General features: G+C 37.8%; 1 protein-coding gene across 1 annotated transcript in view; it reads right to left on the bottom strand.

The window, feature by feature from the left end:
* CCSER1 (coiled-coil serine rich protein 1) overlaps positions 1-26,643 on the bottom strand; it is a 448,828-nt gene that overhangs the window by 385,247 nt on the left and 36,938 nt on the right. The window contains exon 3 of the mRNA XM_087936737.1: positions 3,888-3,965. Within this exon, the coding sequence (XP_087792863.1) occupies positions 3,888-3,965 (78 nt within the window). The remainder of the gene's footprint in view (positions 1-3,887; positions 3,966-26,643) is intronic.

The following is a 26,643-nucleotide window of genomic DNA, read 5'->3' as shown; positions in this document are numbered from 1 at the left end:
ACTCTTTTACCTGCCTGGATTTTTACTTAATTTATATGGGATTAGTACAAGCCAAACAATCTTCTGATGTACAGATAAACAGACCAACTTGTTCCAAATTTAAATGGAATGAAATAGGACAGTCCAACATTACACAGAGCCTTTTATGTATTTATTTATTGTTCAATTTATATGGCCATCCATCTGTGATTCTATGCAACATGCAAAGTGAAAAATAACAGTGTATGCAATCTAATCCATAATGCTCAAGGTCACAAGCAAGATTTCCAGTGTACGCAAAAAGAACAACACAGCTAACTTACCCTCCTAGCCTAAATGCCAGAAGGTTTGCACTCTTCAAGTGGATGCCAGGCCAAACTGATTTGCTCATATCTTATTGCAGTTTGGAAATTCCTCATGGAACTCATAATTTATGGCTTTGATGATTACATAGGATATATTGTAGAAAGAAGAGAGTCATGATGTCAGGACTCAGGGTAATATGATAGCAGTGTTGCATTATATGAGGGGCTGCCACAAAGATGTGGGGGGTCTTCCAAAGCACCAGAAGGCCAGACAAGAAGCACCGAATGGAAACTAATCAAGGACAGAACCAATCTAGAACTAAGGATAAATTTCCTGACAATGAGAACAAATAACCAGTGGAATTGGTTGCCTTCAGTAGCTGTGGGTCCTCCATTACTGGAGGTTTTTAAGAAGAGACTGGACAGCCATTAGTCTGAAATGATACAGGTCATAGTTTCAATTGGGAAAATGTGACCATCCTAGACCAAAACGAGTCCAAAAAGGCCAGGGAATGTATAGAAGCCTGGCATTCTGACAATTCAGCCATCAATAGACACACGGACATTAACAACATCTATAGACTATGCAAAAGAGACAATCAACCAACCCCAAAGGGAAAAAGAATCCAGCACCTCTCCACCAGCAATCTGCACCCAGATCAACATAGATTAACTCTGAATTTAAAATCAGACCAACAATTTACAGACCCCCTCACATCCTGGACATAAACTGTTTCAATTCCTATCCTCAAAACAACACTATAGAGCACTGCACATCAGAACAACTAGACACAAGAACAATTTTTTCCCCCAAATTGCCATCACTCTGCTAAACAAATAATTCCCTCAACACCGTCCAATTATTTACTAAGTCTGCACTACTATTACTATTAATCTTCTCATTGTTTCTATCACCCATCCACTCCCACTTGTGACTGTATGACTGTAACTTTGTTGCTTGTATCCTTACGATTCATATTGACTGTTTCCTAGTATGATTTGATTGCTTATTTGTACCCTATGACTATCATTAAGTGTTGTACCTTATGATTCTTGATGAACATATCTTTTCTTTTCATGTACACTGAGATCATATTCACCAAGACAAATTCCTTGTGTGTCTAATCATACTTGGCCAATAAAAAAATCATTCATTCATTCATTAATTCATTCATTCATTCATTTATTCATTCACAATCACATACATAATACCCTAATCAAGAAATCGTCAAAAAAGCCAACAGCAAATAGCCCAACCAAAGAATCTCTAAGACTACCCTCACCAACACTGACAGGCAAGCCACCAGAACGTGACTTGACAGCAAACAGCATTCCTTACTAGCACTGATGATGTTACCTAGACTGGGTAATGAAATGTCTGCAAGAAAACAACCCAGCTCAGAGAGCACCAAGGACCCCTCATGAGAAGAAATAAGAAATTGTATAAAGGAGAAGAAAAAAGACAATTTAATATATGTAACTAATGCACACACTCTTCTCTCTCTGGAACAGAAAAGGACATTATAAAATCCATGAAATGCCACATTCCCCCTTAGAATGTAGTTTTCTGAAAAGATAGTTGGCTTATTTCAGATTCAACCTCTGAATTATAAAAAGGCCATCGGTTCTCCCAGAGATCCATTCTTGTGTCCTGTTTAGTGGCATGACCATTCTCAGCACTGCCCCAGCAAACCAAATTATAAATTTAAACATTTGTGTTCATTTCAAGCAAGCAGGAAGATGGGAAGCATCACAACTGTGCTGGTCAGAGTAATACGCCTCTTGTCATCAGGACCCAATATTACAGACTGACAGTATTTGGAAGGGGTTATTACATATCAAATCATTCCATCACATTACTGCTGAGACAATATTGTTCTCTCCTGGAGCGAGCAGGAAAGCAATAAGAAAAACTGTTGCATTTTATATTACTTTTATTTCCACTTAATGTGCTGGCTCTCCCTGGAGCCTGACCTTAGTGTTTTCTTAGGAAAAAGACACATTTTGTTCAAAAACAGTTAAGACTTAAAATGACCATTGAGGCTACAATGAAAACACATTTGGTTTTGATTTTTAAAACATTTCCCTTTCTGTCTTAGAACAGCAAACTGCAGAATTCTCTATGCCTTCAATTAAATTATTGTCTTCCTTTCTTCTTTCCTTTCCTCCCTCCCTCCTCCCTCCTTCGTTCCTCCCTCTCTCCCTCTCTCCCTCTCCAATTCAATATTTGCATACATTTTTGTGCCAGTACTTGGGAACAAAAGTTCACTGAAACAACATGGACACCAACTTGAATTCAGTTTGTAGAAAAAAATCTTTTTCTTTCTTTCTTTCTTTCTTTCTTTCTTTCTTTCTTTCTTTCTTTCTTTCTTTCTTTCTTTCTTTCTTTCTTTCTTTCTTTCTTTCTTCCTTCCTTCCTTCCTTCCTTCCTTCCTTCCTTTCTTTCTTTCTTTCTCTTTGAGGGCTAGAGGGTGAATCAAAGTAGGAACTGGAAACCACAAACCATAAGCCTAATCTTGCTTGCTGACAGCTCACCAAAATATTTCTGCTTCTAGTAAGTTCTACTGACTGCTTCCAGTTCCTTCTAATAAAGCTTTACCTAGGCCATTCTTTCTCCTTTTGCTTTCTTGGGGCTCTATTCACAATGTTCTCCAATGGAATTTTGTTCCTGGGTCAGAACCATTTTTAAATTATATGGCTAATGGCTTTCTAAAATCTGAACAATTTAGACTTTGGATAGATATACCAGGCAGCTCTCAAGACAAAGGCAATTAAAAAAGGATTGGATTTTTTAAGGTTTAATATCATTATTATTTTTTTTAAAAAAACTAATATAATCTACACTTTGAGATTGAAGCTACGGAACCAGCAACTGACCCACAAAATTCCTGGATCATCCTAGTTAGATTAGTTTAATGGTTAAGGCACTACTAGGCTAGAAATTGGGAGAGTGTGGGTTCTAATTCTACCTTAAATGTTAAAGACAGGTGGGTGACTTTGGGTCACTCAATCTCTCTCGACCCACCCCACCTCCTAGAGTTGTTGTGGGGAAAATAAGAGAAGGAAATAATATTATAGTAGGTATATTCACCGCCTTGAGTTATTTACAAAAGTAATAAAGGTGGGATATACAAATAAATAAAATTGGAATTGGGTTAATTATGGTGTGTTACCACTTTGCCTCATAGACATTGTGACTGCAGTAATATTATATCTCTCTATTTACATTAAGACAGAAGTCAGTAATGCCTTGGTTATTGTGTATAAAATATGATTTTAGATTAAGCTCCCGCTATGCAAATAGCTCCATTTGTCTCTACACAGTAGAGACAAATACATGCCTTTTGGTTGAATATATTACACAGAACTGCTTTCCTAATATGCAGGCACACTCTCACACACAAATCTATGTCTATGTGTGGCCCTAAAGGGATGGAAGTTTCCTTTTACCACTTCATTCATCATTTTGAGTATAAGTCATATTTTCCACAAAAGTGTAGCAGTATTGATGACGTTTAAAGAACATGAGGAGGAGGAGGAGGAGGAGGAGGAGGAGGAGGAGGAGGAGGAGGAGAAAAAGAGGAAGAGGAAGAATATATTTACCTTGAATGGCAACGGCTCTTCAGTAAGTGGGCTAACAGGAAGTGAGTTGGTACTGGTGGCAGGACTCATATCTGAGCTCTAAGATAAAATCAAAGAAAAACCATATTTAGCTTAGGACATACTATCATTGTTATACAGTCAGCCAGTCAGTCACTTATTTTCTATATTTACCCACTCATCAAGAACCCACTCACCAAGAGTTAAAAATTTTGCAGTATCAAAATAAGATACTAAAGAATACATAATACATGGGAAAAAACATACAGACCTCATGTCATTACAAAATATTCCATCCACTCCCAGTGCCTGGGAAAAGAATCAGGCCTTTAAAGCATTCTTAGTCTGGTAGGCTCAGAGCCACTGGAATCTTGAGGATACAGTTCTGTAGGACAGAAGTTGCTACCCAAGGCATACTTCCTGCATCCCATGAAACTTTAAGCCCTCTTTAATGTTGCCCATCTAGAACAAGATACTATCAGAGTTTGAAAAATGGACGGAAATCATTAAGTTATTTCTTGTGTTACAAAGCATCCCAACAAGATAACAATGGGTCTTATACAGCTTTATAGAGGATGACAAGCACCTTAAGTTGCATCTGGAATTCTTCTAGTAATTATGGCAGTTCACACATAGAAATGTCATATAAATGTAACATGGTCTACATCAGGGGTCTCCAACCTTGACAACCTTAAGCCTGGTAGACTTCAACTCCCAGAATTCCCCAGCCAGCAAACCTAGCTGGGGAATTCTGGGAGTTGAACTCCGCCAGGCTTAAAGTTGCCAAAGTTGGAGACCACATACTGCTATTCATGTATTGTCAGATTCTGGATAAGTTCAGCTTCTAAATATTTTTCAAGTGCAGTCCCATGTAGAGTCTTGTAGAGACATGTCCAAGGCATGTGTTAATAAGTAAGCCCCCCCCAAGCCAGAAACCGATGCAATTAACACACAACATGCATTTGTAAAAAGGTCCTCCTGTTCATTCCTGTCACCAGCTCTTCAGGGAGAAGCTGAGAGTCAAAGTGGATCTCCAGACTGCACACCCTCTCCATCCATGAAAGGATAATCCTATTCAGAACTAATTATGGGAAATTGTTGTTCTTCCTGGATAAACTAGGCAGGAAACATAGCTAGCTGAACTAAATCTACTTTATTGTAAGGCTCCATTCACAGAATCTTGAAAATCTGAAAGTACGATCCTCCCTCCCTCCCCTTTTAATTGCTCGCTCCATGAGGACATGTCTTTCCTAAGTTTCTTTCTCTGATCATGAAGCAACTGTGAGATCCTGCCCCTCTTGTTTCCTAGGCAGCATCTTTTCTTTCCTTTTCTCAAAGTCATCTACACAAGCATTCCATTTCAAAATCCATAGAACTTGGTAGACCTAACATTCACACCCAATTAGTTTTGCTGTGCTTTATTTAATGTTGGGGCAGTTTATATACCAGAAGAAGAAAAACACCCTATTTATAGCAACAGCAAGTGTGCTATCTACCCAGTGTTTGCTTTGCCAATTTTTCCAAGATACTTTTTAACAGGCACCTTCAGGACTACTTCCATTAAATAATAAATAAGGTCTTCCAAACAATATCCTGAGCAACAGAGGTATGGACGCATCCTTAACAGTCCCAGAGGGAAGAATTATTAACAAAATGCCAGTGAACTATATAATGCAAAATGCTGTGGTCAAAAAGATCAGCTTCTTATCAGCAACAGAAGAGCCCAAGAGGAAAGAAGTGCTGAGTTTCTTAGTTATCAGCAAACAATTCCAAATGAGAATAAAACTGAATAACCATTGAATTGCAAGAAGAAAGCAAAGCCTCTTAGCATTTTCTTAAGAGTAGAGAGAAGGCTTCATGGATGCTCATATACTTCTCTTGGTTCGCTTAGCAAAATATGAGCCACAGATGACACACTCAGGTACACTGGGGCTGTAGATCAGTGGTGGGATTCAAAAAAAAAAAAAATACTACCTGCTCTGTGGGTGTGGTTTGGTGGGCATGGCATGGCTTTTGGTGGGTATGGCTTGGTGGGCATAGCATGGAAAGGATACTGTAAAATCTCAATTTCCACCCCACTCCTGGGGAAGGATACTGCAAAATTCTATTCTCTCCCCACCCCACTAACCTGTTTTCCAGCTCCGTTCTCCAGTCAGAGGTGGTATTCCGAACTACTCAAAATTTCTGCTTCTTCAGAACTGGTCAGAACCTGCTGAATACCACCTCTGCTATAGATGCATGACTAATAAAACCCAAATGCCTTTGGTTTATAAACCATGGATTATGGTTTAGCATTATATGTTAAACTCATGATAAGTAGTCAGAGAGGACAGAGAATAGTTGTCTTTCTTTGCTCCACATCAGTGGAACAATGAAACACTTGATTTATTATTATTTCATTTTACTCCTTAAAAAAAAAAAAAAAAAACAGTCCACTGGTAAAGCGGTGAAATGCCACCATCCACTGCCAAACTGGTGGAGTGAAATACTGGGGTACACTGAGAAAACCTGTGTCAAGTAAGAGCAAGAACAATCGATTTGTCTACAGACTTTTGTAAAACTGGCAAATTTCCACCTAAACAAAGGGATTTATGAAAAAGCATTTCTAAACAGAAACTGTATGTCCTCAAATATTTGTCCACAAAAAAGTACAAGAGTGGTGTTGGCTATTCCACCATTGTACAAAAAGGAAAGCAGCAGGGGAATCCAGAAATCAAGGCTAATGGTCACTGTTATCTACACAAGTCCCCGTTTAACCTTATTGCCAAAAATGAAGAGCAGTGCAGCAGATGACAAGCAATGTAACAATGCTGTTAATATGATCCCCTAGTGAAGTTCCGAATAGATTCATCAAAACATGATACAAAATAGACTCAGCTATTACATGATTCCAGCAGGTAATTTTTTGCATCCATCCAACTGTGAATATATTGAAATTGTCAGGTATAAGATGTGGCTGAGAGATTACCTTTTGTACATATCCTACCTAGGCTCTCTGAACCACCAACATTCAAAGGAGTTTTTAAATTCTGCAACATCTCCAGATATGTCAGCTATTCTTTGTGAAATTTGACAGCTTCTGCCATCTCTCATAGAATTGAGTTATTCAAGCTGCTCACTGTTGTATAGAAAAAAGACACAGCAATGACCCTAAATAGCTTTGATTAAAAATATGTACAATATCCCAGTTCTCCTAATGTCTAATTTTTTCTGCAACCACTGCTTGTCAGCCAGGGAAGTTCTGCATTCGTGAATACTGACTTTCCTCATGATCATTATCCAAATTTATTGATCCAAGAATTTAATGCTGACAGAAAGTATTTTTGGTGGATATTTGAAGCAAGAGAACAAATAAATCTTGATAATTAAAGAAAGGAGAAGACAATCTGTATAGTTTATAGTTATTTAAAAGCAGAGGAGTGAATCGCCAACTTATTTTCAGGGTGATTGCTTCCACTGTTTCGTTGCCACTATGTTGAGTTGAGGTTTACAGTCTAGAAGCTGAATTACACTTAATAAAAGTGATACGGGTTAATAAACAAGTTGACATTTTGGATGCTTTGTACTGAAAGATCAATAAAGGAGTTGGCTATAGTAATCCTTCATTTTTATGACACATTGTATTTGCTTTATTGCTGGCCCCCAATTTTTCCAGCTCCCCTACAAGAGTTGTGAAAGTGCATGGGGGAGGAAGGTGTAATGATGACATCCATGGTTTGAAGATACTCACTGATACTCCTCTATTCTCCATTTAGTGGTTGACCAACCCTCTTGGAGTAATTTTGCATCACAATATATAAATCAGAAAAGTTTGTCTAGCAAATTTCATGCCCTGATTCTACCCTATTTCTCAAAAAGTGGAAGAAATATCAGAGAAAAGATATAATGGGATGGATGGATGGGTGGGTGGATGGATGGATGGGAAGGAAGGAAGGAAGGAAGGAAGGAAGGAAGGAAGGAAGGAAGGAAGGAAGGAAGGAAGGAAGGAAGGAAGCCGCCCCTTTTGGGGGGCTCCATTTTGGCTTGCAATGGGCCGGGGAGGCCCATGGAGGCCCGAACAGAACTGCAGAGGGGCGCATATGCCTGAGAGGCTGAAGAGGAGACTGCTTACTAGATCTTCACAAGGTAAGTGACCTGGCACAGCAGGTTGGAGGGAGGGAAGCAATTGTGGGGAGATTCACTCCCACAAATCCTCAGGTTACGAATGGAATAGGCAGGCTCCATTACATTTGTAATTCAAGGATTACCTGTATGTAGTGCATGTTAGTGGCAAACTAAGATCATAAAGTTACTTGTTATGTAGGTAAGTGGTCCTCTCTTTGCACTTGTGGGAACTCATGTCCGAAAGACAATGTCTCCTAAAGCATCAAAGTTAAAAACATCACATATTGACGTCTAATAAGATTCTGTTCACAGAGAAAATATTGAAGGAATAGAAAATATGGACTTGGAGCTCCTGAGCTAAGTAAGTTGAAATGACCTGTCAAAATAGTTCCATACTGAAATCACAAAGAGGTCTTTGGAGAGTAGATGAAGCAGTGAGAATAATTACAGTCACAACATTTAAGAAGTGTAAAATAGCTTGTAAAAGGCTTTGGTAGAATGCATGGCAACTCATGGATTTTAATTCTTTTCTGAAAGCTCCTGAACAAAACAAAACATAACCTTTTATGTGACATCTCCTTCTTCAATTAAGGGAGGCTACATTACTTTTGACATGTAGAAATATAAAAAAAAATAATCTATTAACTTTAATACAAAACTATGAAAAATAAAAAGTATATCACATAGTTTCTCTCTCTCTCTCTCTTTCTCTCTCTCTGTGTCTCTGTCTCTCTCTGTCTCTGTCTCTCTTTCTCTCTGTCTTTCTCTCTGTCTCTCTGTATGATTGTGTGTGCGTAACTGAAAGTTTAACACAGCCTAAAATAAAATATTTAGTGAAGATTCATAATCAAAATGCACTTCAATATGCCATTTTAAATTTAGATATGGGTGAAAATCCAACAATATTGATGTCAATAACAATTACTCAAAGCATCATGAGTTCCATGTATGCTTTCCAAATAACCGTGCCTTGAAATGTACATAGCAGCTTGCAGCGCAAATGCTATATAATATTTTAATAAATGATATTGAATTAAAAAGTTTTATTCAAGTCTATCTCTCTTTCCTCTTATACTTGTTGACAGGATGTAATTAGGATTTTTTTTACCCAAAAAACCATAAGCAATGTTAAAACTGGCTAGTATTTCTATGAGCAATCATTAGAAAATCCTAAGCATTAAGTTCCGCTGGGAGATTAAAAATTAATAAACAAATCCCAGAACAATGTGGAAGTAATTTGTCAATATCTTCTCTCAACAGCTGAGCATCCTCAGAATCAATGACCAAATTACACACTGCATAAAATCCTAGTTTGTTTTAAAAATAATTGTTAAATAGCTGTGAATCCCTGTTTCATTTTTTAAAAGCGATAAACTGTAGTTTAAAATTACTGTAGTGGAGTTCACGTATTGCCCTAAATCAAATCACAGTAGTGCTTCTGAACCCAGTTCTGGACTTCTAGATTTCTTTTCTTTCTTTCTTTCTTTCTTTCTTTTTCTTTTTCTTTTTCTTTTTTTTCTTTTTCTTTTTCTTTTTGATGATTTTTATATAGCTTTGATGCATCTTGATATAAATGAGAACTAATTCCACATACTGAATTTCATGACAATTATGGGTCTCTGAATCGTCCCTTCAGTACTAGGGTAGACTTCAATTTTATAAGCACCATTCAGCAAACTTTGGATGAAATGGACAATATTATATTTTGAATATTACCCTCAAATAATAGAAAACAATCTTTTTTGAAAAGCCATCTGGATAACTGAGAAATAATGCTTGCAGTTTGCAAAGATTCCCATGATTTGCATCATGATATTATTTACATATTTGATAACAATGACAATGATTAAGAGTTCTCCAGAGTTTAAGGATGACTAGGGTAATTTGCATCTAAAAAATAATAAAATAAAATAAATAAAATATAAAATAAAATATAAAATAAAATAAAATATAAAATAAAATATAAAATAAAATAAAATATAAAATAAAATATAAAATTAAATTAAATAGATAATTGGTTATAGATACTGGCAAATGTGTGCTTAGACGCGCTGGTATAAAACACAAATGACCGGCCTGGCAAGTTTTCAGTAGAAAAGATGAGAACTGGTAGAGATGTTAAGAAGCCATATTTAATTTCTGGACTCTTGAGCTTGAGCCTCTTTGGCAGCTTAAATTCTGGTCAAACTTTCCACAAGAAAAGAACAGGCTGCACTCTGAGCATTATAATGACATTTCTTTCCTAAATAATTTTGAAGTGTCTAAAAAAGCCTCCACTGTGGCAGTAGAAACTAAAGTTTTTATTTATGTGATGGGTTTTTGTTGCTAGTCCATGAATAATACGGGAGGGAGGGAGGGAGGAAAGGAAGGAAGGAAGGGCTATTATTAGTTACCAGATTTATCGGGCGTATAACACGCACTTTTTCCCCTGAAAATAGGGGGCAAATGATGTATGCATGTTATACGCCGATGTCCCGTTCCCAATAGTGTTTGCGGCGGCGCAGCGCCATGACCACTGCGCCCGCCGCATATTAAAGGGAATGCGTGTTATACGCCTGTGCGTGTTATACGCCGATAAATACGGTATATCTCACAGCTTGTAGGAGGAAAGTTCAGTTACAAACTTACATTTGTGGAATAGCTGAGAAACAGCCCAGAGGCAACTTAAATTATTGCTGGGAATTGTGAATTAGCTCAAGGCATAGCTGAAAAAAAAATCTTCTTTTTAAAAAAGAGACCTAATTCAGCTTCTTTGTGGTGAACTGGATCAATAGAATAGAATACTTTTATTGGCCAAGTGTGATTGGACACACAAGGAGTTTGTCTTGGTGTAAATAGTCTCAGTATACATAAAAGAAATATACATTGGTTAAAAATCAAGAATCATAACGTACAACATAACATATCAAGATCTAAGTTGGCATTGTAATTGATTTAAGCAAGCCACGTGGAGTGAGACATTCTTTTAAAATGATAATTATACTTTGAATTCACAATATAAACTAATCACCTCAATGTTGAGCATGGCAGAAATTAGCATTAAAACACAGGTGTGTGCTGAGCTGCTATGCATTATGCATTCATTTTAGAAGTGAACTTCCAGTTATGTTGGATTGAAAACAATAAAACAAAACTGCAGGAGGAAGCTAATTTGCATTGCTTACAAATTATTATTGATAGCTCAACGTATAACTTACCAATTTGAGAAAAAAGTGATGTATTTTTAAGAAGTATAATCAGTTATTCAGATATACTAGCGGATTTCTAAATAATGCTATATTTTGAATCTAAAAATGATAGATAGGATTAATATGGAAGAACACGGGTGTCATTTATTGCTATATGCTCAGCAAAATCAACCATTTCCACTTTAAAATTTTATGCCTCTATAACCAACTAAACTATTCATATGTCCTCATATTAAAATCAATTAGTATTTTATTAGATCTGACTTGTTGACACAATAACATTAAAAAAAAAAATCCAACAAGGAACAGAAATAAAAGAAAGTCACTGCCAAGCTTGCAAATAGCATAGTGCTTGTGGTAAAATAAAGGATTTCAAATTTCTACTTAAATATTTGCACAAGTCATCATTCTTGCTTAGAGATATGTTTCATGTGAATAACAAATGGGAGAAAAATAGTTTGGAGGTGATTAATTTAAAACTTCTGAGCAGTCAGCAATGTCCACATTATAATTTGATATAAGGAAATGTCTTATGCATGTTTCCTTATATCATATTGCAGATGATGAAAAGTTAGTCCATGTTGTTCATATAACTTTCAAAATTAATTGAAAATACTGATCTTCAAAATCAGCATTCAATTCTAACACTAGAAGTATCTGAATAGATACTTCTCTTTCTAATAACACTCTAGATCAGGGGTAGTCAACCTTTTTATACCTACCGCCCACTTTTGTATCTCTGTTAGTAGTAAAATTTTCGCTAACCGCCCACCGGTTCCACAGTAATGGTGATTTATAAAGTAGGGGACAAAACCCCTACCGCCCACCATGAAAGCTGGAACGCCCACTAGTGGGTGGTAGGGACAGGTTGATTACCACTGCTCTAGATGCTTCTGATGTTAAGTTGTTAAAATGTTAAGAAGTTGTGATGTTTATGTAGTTACTTACCAAGCACATCTAAATTATATTAAAATTATATTTACAATCCCCAAGGCATGTCACAACTTTTGAGCACCCCTAATGTTTGGAAATTGAAAGTTGAAAAAGTTGACCCTACAATGCTCTTTCTGAACCAATCAGTCTCTGTTACACTATTACTAGAATTACTGGCAAAGCAGAAAAAGTTGAGAAACCAATGCTGGTAATGCTATGATTGTGACATACACATTTAATTAACAAGATCTTAGATCCTATTCACTCATTCACTGTACAAATGTTTCAAAAGACTGAAAAATAATCAATAGTTCAGCAGTTTTGTTTCCAAGATTCTACATTGATGTGAATTTCCTCAAATTAATGAAACATTTCAACAAAAGTATTTTGAGTTCACAGCTTGAATCTCTCATTTTCAACACTGCCTTTAATATATCACCTTCATGAGGCTATCTGTGTAAAAAGGAGACTGAATTACTACAGTTTCAAAAACTCTCACATTCCTCATCTAAACATAGAAGAGTTGTAGAATTTATTACAGCTCTGCTGAAATTTTCTTTAAAGTTTGACAGATCTGCTCATATATTTAGAAAGTAAGATAAATAGTTTAATAAATCATAATCATGTATAAAGTAACATAAAAATGATTTTAGCTTTTCAACGCTTCAAGAAACTTTCAAAATATCCCAAGATGTAATCATCTATATTTTGAATGGGCTTTATTTTTTATAGTTTTAATATGTTTTTTAGGTTGTTTTAATTTTTGAGTGGGAACTACCCAGTTTGTTGTAAGTTATTTAATATAACTTAAATAAATAGGACAGTCAGTCAGTTTAAATTTTGATACAAGACCTATATATTCATTGCTGATGCTTTAAACATTAAAGCCATGTGTGTACGAATTTATTAGAGCTACTAATTTGGTCGTCACCTGATTTGGTTGTCACCAGAAGCACATGCACGTAAAAAAAATGACATGGTATGGAAGGAGAAATTGGTGCAGACAGACAAGTCACCATAGCTGAGGTCACTACCCGAGCACCCATTCGCGACCAGAGGTTAAAAAAAAATTGGTTGTCACCCAATTTATTCATGAACAGAAGCATTCATGACCAGAGGTTCTACCTGTATTTATTCTGCAGACAACTTTGTACATGTCTACAGGATAACAATATCTTTGGGGTGATAGGGATTGGATATGTCTAATGCTTTATATAATGATATCATCAGGGGTGGGTTTCTACCAGTTCGGACCAGTTCTATAGAACCGGATGTTATGAGTCTGAGCAGTTCGGAAAACCAATAAATTACACCCCTGGTTGGCCCCACTGCTTCCTGCCCACCCACTCCCTGCCCCACCCAGTTATTCCTCATATTGCCCAACATTGCTAACCTGCCTTTGCCCACCATTGCTGCGTGCTTTCCACCATGGCCATAATTTCCCTGGGTGAGTGAACCTACAAGCAAGCCCCGGTCGAATCAACATCCAACCCGGGCCAGCTTAGGCTGCTGCGCTGTCTCCAAACACCACGCTCTATCCCCGGGCTTGCCTGAGCTGGGGCCGTGCTTGCCAGGGAGAGGGGAGAGCATTCTCCTACCCAGCTGGCCACAGAAAAGTCACCATAGAGCTAGGGCCATGCTTGCCGGGGAGAGGAGAGAGTGTTCTCTTGCCCCCGCTGGCTACGGAAAAGCTGCTGTGGGGCTGGGGCCGTGCTTGCTAGCGAGAGGAGAAGAGAACATTCCTGGCCAGAGGCTCGTGTCAGCAAGGTGCCCCTTAATCAACTCCAGGACAGCTGACATCGGCTGTGGGGAGAGAGAGGAGCCTGGAAGCCCTGATGCACCACGTGTGCAGCCGCATGGATGGCGGGGGTGGGTGAGAAATGATCCCAGAAGCCCCTATGGCGCTGGAATCACCATCGCCGCCTCGTGACTGCTGCATCCCCCACCCGCTGCAGGGCTTTCAGTTTACCTGGGGGTGCGAACAGGTGAACTTCCCTTGGAGCTTGACCCCTTATTATTTATTAATTATTGGGCAGTTTACTTTGGTATTTATTTCAGTAGGCTGATTTTAGAAAGCTAAACAGGTTCAGACCTGGTAAGTACTTGGCTGGGAAGCCAACACAAAATGGGGTGTGTGGAGGAATGGGGTTGGAAAGGAAAGAACGAAGATAGGATAAGATAACTTTTACTGTCATTTTTTTTTTTACTGTAAGTACACTAGCACACATTAAAAGTGAAATATATATAGATATCCATACACATACATAACACACATATACACATGCTACATACACACACACACACACAATCATTGCCCATTTTGAATACATAGCAGAAAAGAAGAAAGTATTGGATACATATACACAAATGTGTGTGAAAAAAACTGCAAATAGGATTATAAAAATACAGCTTCCAATCTTAGCAGTTATAGATGAGAAAGATAAATGAAAAACAGGGAGAAAGAGACAGAGAGAGAGATGAGGAAGAGAGAGGGAGAAAGAAAGAAAGAAAGAAAGAAAGAAAGAAAGAAAGAAAGAAAGAAAGAAAGAAAGAAAGAAAGAAAGAGAGAGATACCTTTTTAAAAGAAAATAGAAAAAAGGCTCTTTGAGTATTTAAGGTTGCAGACCCCTGGGTTAGGCAAACACCATGATCGTTAAGTGAACCTTGTGCTCATTAAGCAAACATTGGTTGTTAAAACAAGTGCATTTTCCCCAATGGGCATTTTTAACCAGAAACCAGAAGGAATTGTTGGAAACTGGTAAAAAACATAGAAAACCTCAGTCACAAGACTGTGTGGGATGTTGTAACTGGTCATAAGTGTATGTGTATGTGTGTTTGTGTGTGTGTGTGTGTGTGTATGTATGGCTATCAAAACACCCAAAACAGGCCAAGTAGCTCTGGGGAGGTCAGTCATAAATTAGAACACTTGCTAAGCAATTGGCTGTTAAGTGAGGACCACTTACATTTGGTTTGCCAGTCACATGGCCACCTAGCTACGTCCACCCCAGTCATATAACCACCTGGCCATGCCAGTCAGCAAGCCGCACCCAACCAGTCACATGACCACCAAGCCACACCCACAAATTAGGCCACGTCCACAGAACCGGTTGTTAAGAAATTTGAATCTCACCCCTGGATGTTATCATCTCTGACTATAGTTTATACGTATTCTGTTAACTGATGAAGAACCACTTCCTTAAAGGAAGAATTTGGGGTAGGTTGAATTTTTTTAAAAAATCAGTTATAAGCATGAGTTTTAATTATTGCAAGATAACCTGTGACCTATTGTATCATCATTTCAATATTTCCTTACCTCAACAGACAAAGAGAATGACCACAGGCAGGCAAAATAAGCATTGGGAACTAGAATGACATCCAACTTCCTACTGCTGTGACATTGAGAGCCACATCAGGGTTGTGTTTGACCTTGGAGGGACAGGGTGGGGGCGGCCAGCTTCACATCACTCGTATCAGGGGCACCAATGGTGGCCTGAGTGTTCTGCCAGTGAAAATGGCCTCCCGATCTCCATTTTTGGCTGAGGTGGCCTCCTTCAGTCCCCTGCCAGGGAAAACAGAGCTTGGGAGGGTGGCTGTTTTCACCTGCAGAGGATTGCAGGAGGATTGCAGGAGGCTAAAAATAGAGATTGGGAGTCCATTTTCACTGGCAGAGGCACCGTGGGCCAGCTTTTGACTAAGCACCTCATGAGCTGGATCTGGCCCATGGGCTTTGAGTTTGACACCCCTGTTCTATTGGCTTCCCCACTGACTTTTCCTTTTAGGAAGCTGGCAGGGAGCATCTGAAATGATGATCACATGACTGCAGCTGACTATGGCAACACCGCACTGAAGCCCTGAAGTGGCCACAACTTTAGAAAAGTTCAATTCAATGGGAGTCATGGGTCCCATTGAATTACTGTATTACTGTATTACTGCCACAAAACACCAAAAAATATCTCAACCAAAGAAACATGAATTATTTTATGTTTTCCCAAATGCTACCTGAATGCACTATGATGCCTTTTAAAGTGTTACTTATGAAAAAGATATACGGGCCATGAAAAGATTCTTTTATTAGCTTAGGAAGAGATAAAACATTGGGCTATTGAACTTATTGACAGTGCTGGAATGATATATTTCTGGTTTGTTCCTGTTTATTTCTCTAGTTTTATAGCCAGCACTCAAAATGAATATTTCTTATTTGTCCACCCACATTGGACATATGGCAGACTAAATATTTGTACTACGCATCAAGAAAAAAATGTCACTACAAAGTCTTCATAGTTACAATGCATAAAATGAGGATGAATTATGACAAAGCTATTCATTCTTTTCCTGCATAATTTAATTCTGAAACTGTGATATAGTAAAAGACAGATTTTCATGGGTACAGGTATGCAGGTCTTGGCGTGTTCAGGTCTTTTCCCGAACACTCTCAATCTTACACAGAAAAAGACCCGAACATGCCAAGATCTGCATATATATGTGTGTGTCTGTCTGTCTGTCTATCTATCTATCTATCTATCTATCTATCTATCTATCTATCTATCTAAGTTTTGGTATTATGATGGGTGAGGTCTGAGTTGATCCTATTTATCAAGAAAGGCCACAGAATGCGTACCTAATGATAGTTTTCACTAGCAAGCAACCAAATACCTCAATCAATTAAAATAATAGGCTTGCTTTATTCTGCACTTACCCCTTTCAAACTGAAACCAAGGCTTGTAAAAATACTGAGATATGTCTGACACCCAGACCATCACAGGGAACTCCAGAAGACGATCTTAAAAACAAGAGTAAGAGTCGAATAAAAGAAAAGATGAGGGAATGTTAAATAAAAGGTATAAAGGAAGGCCCCCTTATTCTAAATATCTTGTAGTTTAATTATTTGCTGTTTGTGCCTTAAATTTTGTTGGGAATTCAAGAAAATGTCCACAGCACTTCATTATTTCTCTCAAAAACAACACTGTGAGATAAATTAGGCCACGAGTGTCAAACTCAAAGCCCGGGGGCTGGATCCGGCCTGCGGGGTACTTAGATCTGGCCCTCAGGACTGTCCTGGAAACAGGGAAGGACCGGCCCACAGTGCCTCTGACAGCAAAAATGGAGCTTGGAAGAGCCACACACAGTCCTCGCAAGCTCTGCTTTTGCTGGCAGAGGGTTGCAGGCAGCCATTGCAGCTGAAAATGGGGCTCAGAAGCCAGTTTTCTCTGGCAGACTGCTTGGGAACATGGGCCCCTGACATGAGTGATGTCAAGCTGGTCATGCCCATCCTAGCCATGCCCACTCCAACCCCCCCAAGGTCAAATACAACCCTGATGCAGCCCTCAATGAAATCAAGTTGGACAGCCCTGAATTAGGCCAAAAGAAAATTAGGCATTTGGGTCTTCCAGTGCCAGTGCTGTGCCTTAACCACTAAACATATTGGTTCTTGTATAATGAATGTAGAATTGTAGAAAAATCCTTGAAGGTGCTTATAGAAAACAAATTCAGGTAGGGCTATAAATCCTTCATAAATTTGGAGCTTTGGGCATCATAGACACATAGTTTAACAATGACCACAAGTTTCTCCTAGTTGAGTCCAGAATGTAACACTTCTATGCAGGACTAGGATCCAACAGCTGTATTTTTCTTAGCAAGTTGGTTTTTTTGTTCAGTGTCATTCTTTTGAAGAGTTATCCTTTGAAGAAGATCTCATAAGATGTCTCTTGAAAAAAGATATCAGAACTGAAAACAGCTTAACATGAAGAGTCACATATGGGACAATACAAAGTATAAATTTTGCGAGGAAGATTTAGGATTTCAAGCAGGAGAAATGCCAATACAAAGCAGCTGAGATTATGTCATCAATATGAGTGCTGGCAGGATTTTCTGTTCTTTTTAGCCCCTTCTGGATTTGGGAACCTGATTTCATAAGAGTGTTGAACCTGTTTACAGCTTATATTTCATTTTTTTCTTTTTCAATATAATAGGAATGTCATAGAATACAGGAATTGGTGCCAACATTTTTCTTTCAGCCTTTGCTAATCATGAAAGCCGCTTCAGAAGAAAATTACGACAAATATTACTGATTTTTTTTTTAATCTAGCTTTTTTTTTCCATATACAACTCCAGCTGCAATATCAATTCCTCCTTCTTCCTCCCATTTTCCCCATAGCAACAACCTTGTGAAGTGAGAGAGTGAGGGTCCAAAGTCACCCATCCAGCTTTCATGCCTCAGGCAGAACTAGAACCCACAGTATCCTGTTTTCTACATTGATGCCTTAGCCACCACATCAAACTGGCTCTTTCTAGACTGTGGACCAGCTTTTTAGCTCTGTCATCCTCCGTATACACAAACTTCTAGAAGCTGTGATAGGAGGGGAGTCCTGGAAATTGAAATGTATATAATTGGAAGGTATGCAAGGTGGAACAGATTATTATTGACAGTGATAATCTGGAATTACTCTTTACACGGTAAGGAATATGACTTACTTCAAATGAAGTAATTTCCTTTATATATATTATATTTCTGCAGTTTCAAAAGCAGTCAGGCAATTTTGTTGCATTTGACTGTCATCACACTGATTTTCATTCTTCTCAATGAGGTTTGGAACTTCTGCCCTCAAGGCCAGCCTTGATTGACCCAGACTGATCATTTTATCTTCTGGAAAGAAGTGGGTGTATATATATTCAGACAAGGATTCCTGTTTTTTTAAAGGTAGATCACAGTTGGATTCTTGAAAGCTCAATCAAGAAAACGAATCTCAAAAAGCAATAGTCAGGGGAAGAGATGGAAGAGAATTTTCAGATTATTTCCTTTGCTTTGTCAAAAAGTTAAAATGGAATGAAAGTTTCTACTTCTGTTGTGGCCCAGTTGCAGTAATACCTTTGCTGGCCTGAAGCAGCAAAGAAGAAAATTCTAATTACAGAGAGGAAGGCAGCATACGCTGAAAAGATAGGCACAAAGTTATTGCCAAAAGCTCTTCCAGATAACAGAATGTTCTATGAAGTTGATCTGCTTCATTGCTCACTGTTATCTGACTTAAGTAAAACAAATGTTTTTACACCACTGGCTAGGGATTCCTACAAAGATGTGGATCTCTATGGTTACCCCTTGTGAGGCACTGTAGAAGCCAATATAACCATCTACATGGCTTAAAATTAACCTGATAATTATGGAAAGATTTCCTTATCACCATGGACCACTGATTCATGACATACAAGTAAATGTGTTCATTAAATAAATAGTAGTACTAATAAAAAACAAAGAAAAACAGGAAAGCAGAGTAATTTCAACAGTGAGATAGCAGATGAATAGTGGTCTCCAGCAGAAAAGCAAACTGCCCAGGGACAACAGTTTATATTGAAACTATAAGTCATAATTATTGCTTGTTCAGTTACTAATGTACAAGGCAAATTAATACAGTTATTCCACATAACTAAAGAGTCAAGTAAGACTACTAGGAAAAACAAGGAGAATAAATCAAAGATAATGCTGATGCAATAAAATAATCAAATTGGTCTAAGGCTGGTAAAGTACCAACAATTTAGCTTGAATAGGATGGCATGGATGTACAAGTGCCATCATGGAACAGACCAATGCTATTTGAAGACCATTGCCACTTGGAAATTTCCAATAATGAGAAACAAAATACAAATCTAAATTGACTAAATCTAAATGTTCAGTTCTCTAGACTTTTTATTAAAAACAAATGCATTAAAAAACAGAGTACTTTGTATTGCAATCTTATTGTAAGGACTAAAAGGACTCTATGGAGATTGTCAGTGATCCAGGTCATGGTTGTCCCAATGGTGCTTCTCCTGTTTTTTTCTTTGAAGATGTTTAGCTTCTCATCCAAGAAGCTTCTTCAGCTCTGGCTGCTTCTTGGATGAAAAGCAAAACATCTTACAAGAAAAACCAAAAAGTCCAGTTGCCTCTTGAAAAAGCACCTTTGGGACTACAAGACTCAGATTATGACCAACATCTATGCCCTATGTAATTTTCCATATCAAGGAAACACATCAATCTTGCTAATCAGCTCAAAATGGCTGACATCTTCTCAAATTTAGATTGGTATGACCAAGAAGGTGGTTTTCTTCAGGCCACATTTTTCTTTCTTTCTTCAAAGAGTAAAGTATGTGGCATATTCACCAATACAAATGGTTATGAAGATAAAGGAAGGGAAACCTTTCTCCTGAGACACCCACCATGATAACTTAATGCAGACTTGACCTCAATTTTTGAAGCTCCAATACAAAGGATCAGTTCAGAATAGAACAATAACACATAATTTATCAAATTTGTGTCCAGAGAACCACAGTGAGCAATTTGTATAAAAGAAGAAATTCACCTGTAATTTCTAAAACACTACACTCTCCTTAGAAAGAAGCACGGCTATTTTAAAAATCTCAAGAGGAAGGATACTTTTATCTCAGTGGAAATCCGGGAAGGATGTAAATTGCTACAGAAATGCTTGTGCAATTACATGTGTATGCCCATATTGGCCATTTTTCTAAATAAGTGCAGGAACAGTCCATGGTACTTAGAAACATTTCTCTGAAAGTTCCATCTCTTAAAACGATTTTTAAAGCAAATTTTCTTTCATCAAATCAAATGAGAGCCAGTAGGGAGGGAAAAAACAACAAGAAGAAGATAACAATTGTAAACAACATTACTTTACACTTCTGGGAAAAGCTTATATCTCTTCCCTGAGGCCTGATGTCAGAAAGAGAAAAACAAGAATGTCAGTAAAAAAAAAAAAATTCTGACAGGTTAAATCCAACTTGAAAATCTGGGTTCTCTCTGGGAGAGAAGCCATCTTGACTCAGTTAATGTAGAACAACAACAACAAAAACCTCTCTGCCTTGTTTAAAGTTTCATTGTCAAAGCCAACCTACAGAAAAGTACACATAGTATTTAAACGCTGAAAAAAACGGCATTAGATACAGGAAAACATGCAATGTTCCAAGTAATCTAGGAACTCTGGATATTAAAGGCATTGAGGTCAAAGACATCAGATCATCAGGGCAACTGGCCCGTAGAGTGACCCAAAGAATAAGAAGCACCTGCAGAAAGCTTGACAATCAGTCCACCATGACAGCATCTAGTCCAGGGGTGTCAAACTCACATTGACACATGATGTATCAGGACTATTTTCTCCTTCACTAAACTGGGCATGAGTGTGGCCAGTGTGTGATGCATCTGGCCCGCAGGCTGGGACTTTTGCAGCTCTGATCTAGTCCATATGCCCATTGGCATATAAATTGTCATTTGAATCAGGAGATCTGAATATTTGCTGATAACAAACTTATCTAAAATAGTCAGCAGTGTGCTCCAGTACCAAAAAAGCCAAAGCAGTCCTAGGTTGCATTAATAGAGGGATAGAATCAAGATCATGTGATATGTTAAATACTACTTTATAATGCCTTGGTAAGACCACATTTGGAATATTACATTCAGTTTTGGTTGCCACAATATAAAAGATGTTGAGAATCTAGAAAGAGTGCAGAAAAGAGCAACACATATAATTAGAGGCCTGGAAACTAAAACATATGAAGAACGGTTGCAGGAATTGGGTATGTCTAGTTTAAAGGAGAAGAAGGATTGGAGTTGGCATGATAGTAGTGTTCCAAATTCTAAGGAACTTCCACAAAGAAGAGGGGATCAACCTACTCTCTAAAACACCTGAAGGCAAGACAAGAAGCAATGGGTGGAAACTAATCAAGGAGAGAAGCAAACTAGAACCAGTGAAACAACTTGCCTTCAGAAATTGTGGGTGTGCCAACACAGGAGATTTTTAAGATTGGACAACACTTTGCCTAAAATGATATAGGGTTTCCTGCTTGAGCGGTCGGTTGGACTAGAAGATCTCCAAGGTCCCTTCCAACTCAGTTATTATGTAAGAATGGGAGTGCTGAATTCAAATGAGTTATTTTGAGGAGAAATGTAGGGGAACTAGTTATGAAGTATAATTTTTTCTATGCCTGAACTCCCCCAAAAGAATCTTATATAGCTCTTAACTAAAGCTGGTTGATTTTTTTTTGAAGACATCCTCTCTTTTAATTAATTAATATGTTAGTCTAACTGCCCAATTTCAACCAACTGATACAATTTTGCTGTTCTTTTAGGTTCCAAGTCCTTGAGTTACTTTGTCATCTAGAGTGGCTCTCCAGCTAAATAGACTGGCATGTTAACATTATTTGGAAAGGTTCCTTGAGGGATATTCCTATTTGGCCTGTTCTTCTCCAACCACCATTTTAGGGCCAGCATTAATGGGATTGCCAAGTTGGAACATAATAAATGAACAATATTTGCCAATTTTCAATATTTATTTTTTTGGTTTTGAGGCTTTTGTTAATCACTTTTCTTACAAAGTGAACTTTTGGATTTAGTGCTGACCACTCGAACAATCTCAAAAAATGATTCCTCGAATTTTTGGTTTCTGAGTATATTTAATTTGCATCTAGCTTTCTCCCGAAATGATGACTTACAATTAGCTTTTGATTGCTATTTGACTAGGATTTATATTCTTGACCCTTTTCCTAAGTTCAGTTCCCTCATGGAATAGATATTGGATGATGTTAACAAGGGTTTAAAATTCAAGTCTATTTCCATAGTGTTCTGTGGATAAATTTATGCAAGGTCAAACCTTCATCACCATAGGATGCAGTGGTGGTATTCATTTTTTTTTTTACTACTGGCTCTGTGGGTATGGTTTGGTGGGTGCGTTATGGCTTGGTGGGCGTGCCAGGGGAAAAATCCCCATTTCCACCTCACTCCAGGGGAAGGATACTGTAAAATCCACATCCCCTCCCCACCCCACTAACCTGCTTTCCAGCTCCCTTCTCCTTTGCAGGGCAACAAAAGAAGGCCCAGCAGATTAGCTGGGGCTTTGATCAGCTGGGACTTGGGAGGCAGTGAATAGATGGGGGCAGGACCAACCAGAGGTGGTATTTACCGGTTCTCCAAACTACTCAAAATTTCCGCTATCGAGAACCTGTCAGAACTGGCTGGATACCACCTCTGATAGGATGGTGATAATGTTTCCACTGAATTGTTGTCCTCACCGTCTTTTATCAGGTCATCAAGAGTTAGCATGGTGTAACTCTACATCTTTGCCTTGTCCTGGGTGATGGCAAAATACAGAAGAAAAAACTGGCATTGCATTTCTCTAATTAAAAAATTAGGAAGCAGATACTTCCAGAAGTTTATCTCCTGCTTCCTCTCCCAATGAATTAATTGGCCAGAATAAAAACCACTAGCAGAGACTAGATAAATGTTGCTTTTCTTCAAAGAAGCAGTGTCAGCAGATAGGTGGATTATTAATTTTCCTCCTGTTGATTAAGCAGACTGGACTAGCATGACCCACACATCCATTTTTCTGAGAGTGAAACCATATTTCCTAACTGGATGGACTAAGAAGGAGAGGGAAGGAGAGATTCAATAAAATATATGGCTGCAGAAAACAAACAAAACCAAATAAATAATTCTAAACCAATTAAATGCTCATAAACAAAGTAATCAAACAGACCTTTCAAATACGGTTTAATAAAGTAATAAGTAGCAGAGTTAGGCCAACAGGATCATGAACCTTGTTATTCTAATTGATATAACATTATAAGGTAGGACAACTCTTCCCACTCGTAGTGAGATTTTCCAAGTAGAAACATTGGACAGTACAATCCAGGGGATCAAAAGAAGTTTCAAGCATTTAGGGTTCTGACACTACTCATGCAATAGTGGAGTTATATCCACCCAGTGTCCTCCAATAAATTACAGTCCAGGGAATACAGCCTTCCATTAAATGTGTAGTAAACCTGAACAGTTTTTCCTCAATACAATTTGCAGCATTAGGAGTGTTTTGGATACCAAATTGGAAATCACCAGGGGGGATTATTCACTGTGTCAAGTCTTAAAGATACTAAAATAATAAGTTTCGGTATTTATATAAGTGTCTACAAATTATGCCAGCTGCTTGAGTTCTTCCCTTCCTATTTTCTTGCTTCACAGCATGGGGTATACAAAACTAGGCCCACCATAAGGGAGAGCTCAACCAAGATAAATAAATGTAGTTAAAAGCACAGGAAGAGCCATAAAACCCTGTCATTAAGTGTTAATGTTATCCAGCTCGGTCATTATCAAGCTCATTTTGCTTGTACCGCAAGTACTTTTCCAATTCACAAAACAGATTGGCTTTGCTATGATATTAAAGATGCAAGAAGATAATTCCAAGGCCACCTTCCCCACCCCCCCACCCCAAGTTTAAGACAGATGCTTCGAGTGCAGGTGCAATCCTTTTAGGACTACCTACACTAGTTGGAATGCTTTGTGATAAGAAGTCAGGAAATGAATGGGAATTAAGCAACCAAGAATTGCAGACTAAAACCAGTAAAGTAATAGAGAATGGCTGTTCAGTGAAACAGTATTATATTATTGGAAGGATGAGCTATCTTGCTCAGTAATGATGGGCAAAGGTGGTAAAATGTGTTTGGCTTGCATTTTAATATGGAAAAGCCCAACTCACAGTTCCCAAATTCATATATCAACAAGAATACAACCATTAACCAATTTTGCACTTCTTTTTATTTTGTGATGCAGTTTTCTACTTAAAAAAATACATTAGGGAAAACTGCATATTACTCTCAGGGAAAGTAGTTTAAAATGATTATTTTGGGAAACATTATATGCTACACCAAACAACATACCCAAAATGACACAAGAGCTCCAAGGCATGTGATCCTGTCCACCATTAAACCATCTTCCCAAGCAGTCATCACATTTCCACTGTCTTTTTCCCCACTTGAAACTGAACCCAGAAGGATATTTCTTCCAACAGAATAAACTCACTTCTTCCAAAAAATAATAAGAAACACACTTTCACATTTTGGAAATATTTCAGCTATTACTATAAGTGCAGACACTGATCCAATACCATGTTAAGCATGTAATACATGTATGGAATGCATAGGTAGGCAAGGAGGAGGAACACTTGTAAAATCCCTACCTCAGCTTTTCATGAGTTTGACAATGTTTTCAGAGACATTGAAGGCCTACAACTTTATGAGTCATAACTTTTTCTTGTAGCTGGGACACCCCCTCATATTCAACACTTTAAAATTGTGTAAAGCATTGTAGTAAAAGGTCAAATGCCCTGAGGATTAGGTGTAAATGGAGAATTTCTATCACAGAATGGAAGTGAAGTTGTAAAACATTACTCAAAAAAGATTCCAATTTCTTCTATTTAGCCCAGTAGCCGTGGAGAATGCAATTAGCATTTTCTGATGTTCCAGATTAGCACATGTGTTTAAACAACCAGTAATAACTTGCAGATGCCAGGCTGTGGTGGGGAATAAACATTGTGGAAAAACACAATTTAGTTCTGGCACAAATACACAGAAATATATTAAAATAAATAGAAACTTTACCACCATGAAATTTTGGCCCAAAACATCTAGTTCAGGGGTCTCCAACCTTAGCAACTTTAAGACTTGTGAACCAACTCCCAGAATTCCTCAACAGCTTTGCTGGCTGAGGAATTCTGGGAGTTGACGTAAACAAGTCTTAAGGTTGCCAAGGTTTGAAACTCCTGGTCTAGTTGATATTGATTTAATTACTTATATGGTTCATATCTCCATGTCAATTTTAGCACAATGCAAGCATAACTAATGATTTTATTTTTTTCTTAGGTTCAAATATAAAGAAAATCATTGGCTAGGCTGCTTAGGTCAAGTCCTGAAATCAGATGAAGTAGAGATTTAGTTAATTTTCCATTAACAAATAATTAGGGCACATGAAAAATCATTGCAGGAACATTTTCTTTTGCTTTAAATACAGCATTTTGCCTTTAGTGAAAACTGACAAAAATAAGTGGATAAAGTTTGATCTTTGCTGTATAGGGAACAGTGTTTGTCCTAACTATACTCATATTACAAATTACAGCCCAGTTGGTTTATATCCCATGAAATTTAATGAAAACATAGCAAATGTGCTACCCTAAACTAGAGACCTCAATTTCTGCATATATTTCTCTGTGTACAATCCTGGCTGAGCTCCAGTTTTTGGATGTATCACACTGTCAAAGGACTCAGGTACTTGGATAAATGAATCAATTCACGAATGTATTGATTATTATATAACACTATTATTGTGATTTCTTTTCCCTGTCCTCCACAGATATGGTCTTAGATCAACACAAGTTAATCTATACAAGAGAAATCAACTTTAGATTCTATATCGGTCTCCTAAATATAATCCTATAAATGCTAAGTAGTGAAAAATAATAATTCCAACAGAAGAAACCAAATCTAGCTCAGAGTTAAACTGTGGTGTCCTTGGTGCTTTCTGTGCTTGGTTATTTACTTACAGACATTTCATTACCTAGTTAGATAGCATTATCATTGCTAGTGAGTGTGGAGTTTCCTCCCTACTTATAGGCAGTATCTTGCCCTGCCAGTGTTGGTGGAAATGTAGTTTTCTCCTTCATAGTTTCTTGATTAGGGTATTGTTTTTTTCTGATTGACTGTTTGTCTGGTTTTAATCCCTGGTTATCTGGTGT

This window comes from Pseudonaja textilis, chromosome 6 (genome assembly GCF_049901715.1).
Source record: "Pseudonaja textilis isolate UNSWEBS1 chromosome 6, rPseTex1.2, whole genome shotgun sequence".
Classification (NCBI taxonomy): domain Eukaryota; kingdom Metazoa; phylum Chordata; class Lepidosauria; order Squamata; family Elapidae; genus Pseudonaja; species Pseudonaja textilis.
The sequence above is the reverse complement of the archived record's forward strand: the minus strand, read 5'-3'. Positions and strand labels throughout refer to the sequence as shown.